The sequence below is a fragment of the Silurus aristotelis genome (genome assembly GCF_946808225.1).
Source record: "Silurus aristotelis genome assembly, chromosome: 20".
NCBI lineage: Eukaryota > Metazoa > Chordata > Actinopteri > Siluriformes > Siluridae > Silurus > Silurus aristotelis.
In genome coordinates, this window is record NC_139593.1 from 13393445 (window position 1) to 13400413 (window position 6969).

General features: G+C 37.0%; 1 protein-coding gene across 3 annotated transcripts in view; it reads right to left on the bottom strand.

Annotated features, from left to right (window-relative positions):
- Positions 1-2067: 2067 nt before the first annotated feature.
- Positions 2068-6969, bottom strand: part of LOC310715660 (serine/threonine-protein kinase SIK2-like) — a 7524-nt gene continuing 2622 nt past the window's right edge. For 2 of the 3 annotated variants that reach the window (XM_083522204.1, XM_083522203.1), the window contains exons 3-13: positions 6492-6653; positions 6267-6383; positions 5917-5980; positions 5637-5798; positions 5092-5216; positions 4746-4869; positions 4425-4648; positions 3781-4123; positions 3242-3493; positions 2886-3069; positions 2068-2687 (exon numbers count right to left, since the gene is read on the bottom strand). In XM_083522204.1, coding sequence (XP_083378330.1) covers positions 2348-2687; positions 2886-3069; positions 3242-3493; positions 3781-4123; positions 4425-4648; positions 4746-4869; positions 5092-5216; positions 5637-5798; positions 5917-5980; positions 6267-6383; positions 6492-6638 — 2082 coding nt within the window. In that variant the 5' untranslated portion in view covers positions 6639-6653 and the 3' untranslated portion in view covers positions 2068-2347. The remainder of the gene's footprint in view (positions 2688-2885; positions 3070-3241; positions 3494-3780; positions 4124-4424; positions 4649-4745; positions 4870-5091; positions 5217-5636; positions 5799-5916; positions 5981-6266; positions 6384-6491; positions 6654-6969) is intronic. The other variant, XM_083522205.1, reaches the window with a different exon arrangement.

Below are 6969 nucleotides of genomic sequence, written 5' to 3' on the forward strand. Positions count from 1 at the left end.
AACTTCCACCTCATTGATATTTTTTTATATTTAGAATGAGACAAAACAGTGTGATTACTGATGACTCTGATTCATAAACTATTATCAATCCATTCCAATCGTAATCAAATTGTATGGTGCATGTTAATCAATCAAAACAAGGAACATAGAAATAATTATTATTGCTTATTTAAATGCATGAGAAAACAATTAATTAACACTTTGGATAAGGTGCCTGAGAATAAAAAAAAATATGATGTACTTTCTCATCTGTTACTATCTATATATATATATATATATATATATATATATATATATATATATATATATATATATATATATATATATATATATATATATATATATATACAGTGAGGAAAATAAGTATTTGAACACCCAGCTATTTTGCAAGTTCTCCCACTTAGAAATCATGGAGGGGTCTGAAATTGTCATCGTAGGTGCATGTCCACTGTGAGAGACATAATCTAAAAAAAAAAAATCCAGAAATCACAATGTATGATTTTTAAACTATTTATTTGTATGATACAGCTGCAAATAAGTATTTGAACACCTGTCTATCAGCTAGAATTCTGACCCTCAAAGACCTGTTAGTCTGCCTTTAAAATGTCCACCTCCACTACATTTATTATCCTAAATTAGATGCACCTGTTTGAGATCGTTAGCTGCATAAAGACACCTGTCCACCCCATACAATCAGTAAGAATCCAACTACTAACATGGCCAAGACCAAAGAGCTGTCCAAAGACACTAGAGACAAAATTGTACACCTCCACAAGGCTGGAAAGGGCTACGGGGAAATTGCCAAGCAGCTTGGTGAAAAAAGGTCCACTGTTGGAGCAATCATTAGAAAATGGAAGAAGCTAAACATGACTGTAAATCTCTCTCGGACTGGGGCTCCATGCAAGATCTCACCTCGTGGGGTCTCAATGATCCTAAGGAAGGTGAGAAATCAGCCCAGAACTACACAGGAGGAGCTGGTCAATGACCTGAAAAGAGCTGGGACCACTGTTTCCAAGGTTACTGTTGGTAATACACTAAGACATTATGGTTTAAAATCATGCATGGCACGGAAGGTTCCCCTGCTTAAACCAGCACATGTCCAGGCACAGGTCTTAAGTTTGCCAGTGACCATTTGGATGATCCAGAGGAGTCATGGGAGAAAGTCATGTGGTCAGATGAGACCAAAATAGAACTTTTGGGTCATAATTCCACTAAACGTGTTTGGAGGAAGAAGAATGATGAGTACCATCCCAACACCATCCCTACTGTGAAGCATGGGGGTGGTAGCATCATGCTTTGGGGGTGTTTTTCTGCACATGGGACAGGGCGACTGCACTGTATTAAGGAAAGGATGACCGGGGCCATGTATTGCGAGATTTTGGGGAACAACCTCCTTCACTCAGTTAGAGCATTGAAGATGGGTTGAGGCTGGGTCTTCCAACATGACAATGACCCGAAGCACACAGCCAGGATAACCAAGGAGTGGCTCTGTAAGAAGCATATCAAGGTTCTGGCATGGCCTAGCCAGTCTCCAGACCTAAACCCAATAGGCAATCTTTGGAGGGAGCTCAAACTCCGTGTTTCTCAGCGACAGGCCAGAAACCTGACTGATCTAGAGAAGATCTGTGTGGAGGAGTGGGCCAAAATCCCTCCTGCAGTGTGTGCAAACCTGGTGAAAAACTACAGGAAACGTTTGACCTCTGTAATTGCAAACAAAAGCTACTGTACCAAATATTAACATTGACTTTCTCTGTCGATCGACTGTTCAAATACTTATTTGCAGCTGTATCATACAAATAAATAGAAAAATAAATCATACATTGTGATTTCTGGATTTTTTTTTTTAGATTATGTCTCTCACAGTGGACACGCACCTACGATGACAAATTTCAGACCCCTCCATGATTTCTAAGTGGGAGAACTTGCAAAATAGCAGAGTGTTCAAATACTTATTTTCCTCACTGTGTGTGTGTGTATATATATATATATATATATATATATATATATATATATATATATATATATATATATATATATATATATATATATATATATATATATACGTGTATGTCTTCAGTAACATTTTTAATGGTATTTCAAAACATATGGCTATCTACAAATGTGACCTTATACAACATAATGCATAGTCCTTTGTTTTTTTTTAGAGACTTTACATTTACATAATTCAGAGGATGAATTATAAACCTCTTTGTTTTGTTTAAGCCAAAATAATAGATTTGTCATTTCTACCTTAAATTGAACAGCTTCTATAGTATTTGTTGCTACATTACTAAATAATCATAGAGGTGTCCAGGTACAGTGGAATCTCCAGTACTAATAATGAACATCAGCATGAGCTTGGTTTTATCTGCAGCTGTGCCTCCAGAAGCAGTGTAGTGGAATCCAACATGTTTGAGAAAGAACAGCTAGAAGTGGAGTACATATTTGTTTCTGACAGACATGAAGAGTGAGATGGTGGATCTGGTAGAGGACAGAACAGACTCTGGTGTGTGTGATGGAGGGATGAAATGTTGTTATGGAATTTGTGGTAATCTGAAGAAGATAAATTTAAGTGACTCTCAAAGTGTAGTGCTGGACAGATGTAGTGATTCTGGATAGTTGCTGTAGGAGAAGGAGGAGAAGGCTTTTGTGGCAGATGAAGATGATGAAAAGGAATATTAGATGTCCTGCAAGAAAATTGGAAATTGAAATCCATAATGTGTGAAATTATGCTATTTATGCAAAGTATGTTAACATTTTTCTTTAAACAGAAGTGATCAACTCAACTATGTTTTAGAAAAATTTGTAATTTGTAAAAGTAATTATATAGACACATTTTTTACACTATTGTTAGCTGACTAAATTAATCGTGTCTAGACACTTACCACTGACGGTGCGGAAGCTTCTCAGTCTGTTTGTGCTCCGATGATGGTGTTGGAGGTTTATTAGTATGTTCACAGTTGAGTATTGGGAGACATGTGTGCTGAACAGGAACTTTGTTCAAACCCAAATAGCCTGTAGTGTTAACATTCTTGTAAACATTCAGATGCTCATGAAAAGCCCATAGACCTGTATAAGTGTAAATGTAGAACATTGCATTTTTTATGTTAACAGAAAACAAACTAACATTAGAAGATAGGGTTAAGGACTATTTCAGAACTAGGTCAAATTCTTTTGTCACAAGTACATCTCTAATTTAAATCTCCACAATCTACTCTACAAGGACCTGCTCTGAACTTACCTTGGGGCAGTGAGGTGTCTGAGGCTCTTCTGCCCTCCTGGAAATTAGAAACTTGAAGACTTGTCTGGAACTTCAGGATGGATGAAGTGAGAAGGTTTTGTTGTGTGTTCATTGAAACTGGATATTGACCCTGAATATGGTTTAGTTGTGAGTTTAAAAGAGCAGAGGAAGTGAAAGAGATTCGGGAGGCAGTGAAGGAAGAGGTGTGAGAGCTGTCTGCTGTGGAACTGTCTACTAGATCCACTACAATATCTGCAGATATTGAAAATGAAGGAAATGTTTATTTCAGAAGAAGTCAAATGGAATTGTTAAATATTTATACAATTGTAAAAAATATATAACATTATATAACAACTAAACAGCTGGTGCTATTTTATACAAATTAGTTGTGTACTGAAAGTGAATTATTTTAAACAACTTTTAAAAGTAAAAATTTTATCGTCTTAAAATACTGTTCAAAACCCAGTTAACTAACAGCTTATGACTCTTCATTTTTGGAACATTATTGTAATATTGCTACACAATTTCTGTATGCTTACCTGGTGGGTAGTACCAGCTTTTAAAAGATGACACCTGGGTGTCAGTGTGCCTCTGTATCAAGCTTCTATTTACGGTTGTATAATCAACAGGGAAGTGATTCTCTTCATCATCCATATTTTTAACTTGAACCACTCTGCTTAATCCATCATCTAGTATGTTGCTTTGAGAGGGAGAGTTTCTGAACTGTAATCTGGAGGGACTTGCCTCTAACTGATTTCCAAAAACTGGTGGGGTGAAACAAGGTGCTGGAATTTTTGGGATTTGCTCTTGTTCATTCACCAGTCTTTCCAGCAAGAGCCAATAAATGGCAGAGAAATGGTTGTAGCTGTCATTCTGCAAAGACTAGAGAAATAAATAAAGTTTGTATAGGGAAAATTAGCACAGTGGAATTTCATTTATTTTAAGTAGAATTTTTAAGTAATCAAAAGTTGAATAAACATTAATTTTTAAATATTGCCTCTCTTTCTTTCTTTCTTTCTTTCTTTCTTTCTTTCTTTCTTTCTTTCTTTCTTTCTTTCTTTCTTTCTTTCTTTCTTTCTTTCTTTCTTTCAAATTGTGTTACATCTGTTACACTGACATGTTACATACTGTAATCATATACCAAATAATGATACAATCTTTCCAAAACCCAACCTCAGCTTACTTCAATGGTCCGCTGCTTGTCAATACCCAGCGTCTGCATGAAACTGAGCACTTGCTTGTTGTAACTTTTTGCCTTGCAGTGCTTCTCAGGCTCAGGAGGGTTTAAAAAAGCCTGGCACACTGATATTGGGACAGCTTTCAACCAACAGTGCTGCTTGATCTGTGCCAGACTTATACGTTTGACCGGATCCACCACTAGCATCCTCCGTATCAGGTTCTCACACTCTGCATAGGAGCAAAACAAGAGGAAGAACACTGAAGTCTGACAAACTCACTAGACACATATCAACTCTTGTGGTTTGAGTGTTTGTAGAATAGGTACCCTGTGACATGAAGTAAGGAATCCTAAAATGCCCTTCTATGACACGCTGTTTCAGGGCAGGAAGTGAGGCAGCATCAAACGGCAGAGATCCACATACCAGCACATAGAGAACCACACCTAAACTCTGAAAAGATTTATAAGTTTTATAATGTTTACATCAAAGATCAGAATTGGGGACAATATGTTTATGTTTGGTGGTGCAGGATGATCTGATGCAAGTATTTTAAAATGCGAAAACCAAAAAAAAGAAAAAAAAAGAGGTTTTATGGTCCCAAGCAAAAAATTCACATATTTAATAATTGTCTAGTTATTGACAATAGGACTGAAGTTCATCAAAGAAATTTACCCAGATGTCTAACTGCGGCCCCTGGTATTCCTTTCCCTTGAAGATCTCCGGTGCTGCATAAGGAGGACTTCCACACCAGGTATTCAGAGGCTTCCCAGGTACAAAGAAATTTCCAAAACCAAAGTCTGAGTTACACAGTGAGAAAGATTTGACATCTTAGTAAAAGCAAATGTATTGTGTTTTCTGCCATTCACATATCAATTCCCAATTCCAAATATTTGAACTGTTCAGAAGCAAAACACCTCTTGTTAAGTCTCACTCAATATGAGGTAGTACTTCAATGTATATCCCACACATTGTTATAGAACATCCGATAATATGTAAATCATACTTTTCATATATTTTACATTGGGGGGTTGCTCTTCTAGCTGTGCTGGTTCTAACTTACTACAAGCTCCTTGTTTTTATTACCGTGATGATGCACCACCTCAAAGCAGTTTGTGTGCATTAGGACTTCAGTATGAATTTGGTTGTTCTGCTAAATTTTGCCTGACATTCCTGAATTTTTTTTTTACTTTACTTTAATTAATGAATTAATCTTTTACCTGCCAGTTTAATGTCCATGTTGCTGTCCAGCAGTACATTTTCAGCTTTCAGGTCTCTATGAACAATGCGGCATTTGTGGCAATACTCTACAGCAGATAGGATTTGGCAGAATTTCTTGCGAGCTTCTTCCTCACTCAAATGACCATTGCATGCAAGATAATCTTTGCAAAGACAAAAAGGTTCAAATGTGCTGGTAAACAGTTTGAAGCATTGAGAAGAAATTGTTCATTTTACATGCAATCTGACAGATTTCATGAAAGACCTAGTAATCAGACTTACCAAACAATTCCCCGTTATTGGCATACTCCGTTACTATGTACAACATATTCTTGGATTCCATAACCTGCAAATGAGAGATTAGAATACATTCGCACGGTAGTGATAGCGATATTTCTAAATAGCAAACTGCTTAGACTAAGTGCATGTCCTATTTGTCTTCCCATAAGAAACAATAGTATTCAAAAGATTGAGTATAGGGGAATGTACAGACTGCTTTGAAAGGTAGTTGGTATTTGTTTCCTCTCTTGTAAATCCCAACTGCAGGAGTGTGTGAGCTCATGTATTTCAAATACATTATTGCCCCATGATATTGCATTACATAAGTGATATGTAAATATAACACCACAGACCTGGTAGAGTCTAATGATGTGTGGATGGTTCAGAAGCTTCATGATTTTAACTTCTCTGTTGAGTTTTTCCAAGTCTGATGCATCCAAACGGGTTTTATCTATGATTTTAATGGCGACCTGTAAGTTAATTAGACCAAATAATTACTGACAAATCACATGTAAGAAGCAAAAATGTGATAACATGTCAATTAAACAGTAGGTCTGCATGATTATAAAATGTGAAACCTGTGTTTTTGTGACTTTGTGTCTCGCCAGCTTCACCACAGCAAAGTTTCCTTTCCCCAGCGTACGAATGATCTCATAGAAGCCAACCTGGAAAGGTTTACCACCCTGATTCATTGTGTCTGGCACATCCTTCGACAGTACCACCATGGTTAGGATAGTTAACTGTTACACAGATAACCACAAAAGAGTTGAGGTGACTTCATCAGGTGGTTGATTTAGAAGCAAACAACAATCTCAGTGAAATAGTACCAAACTGTTCCTTTCTTTGTTGCTGTGGTGGTACAATGGTACATACACTATATGGACAAACATTTGGGGACACCTGACAGTTTGGGGAAATGTCAGGTGTTCCAGCATGATGATGACCCTGTACACAAAGTGATATGGTTTACATAAATTGGAGTGGAGTTTTGACCTGAATACAATTAAACACCTCTGGGATGATTTGGACTGCACCTCAGGCCTCCTTACCCTACAT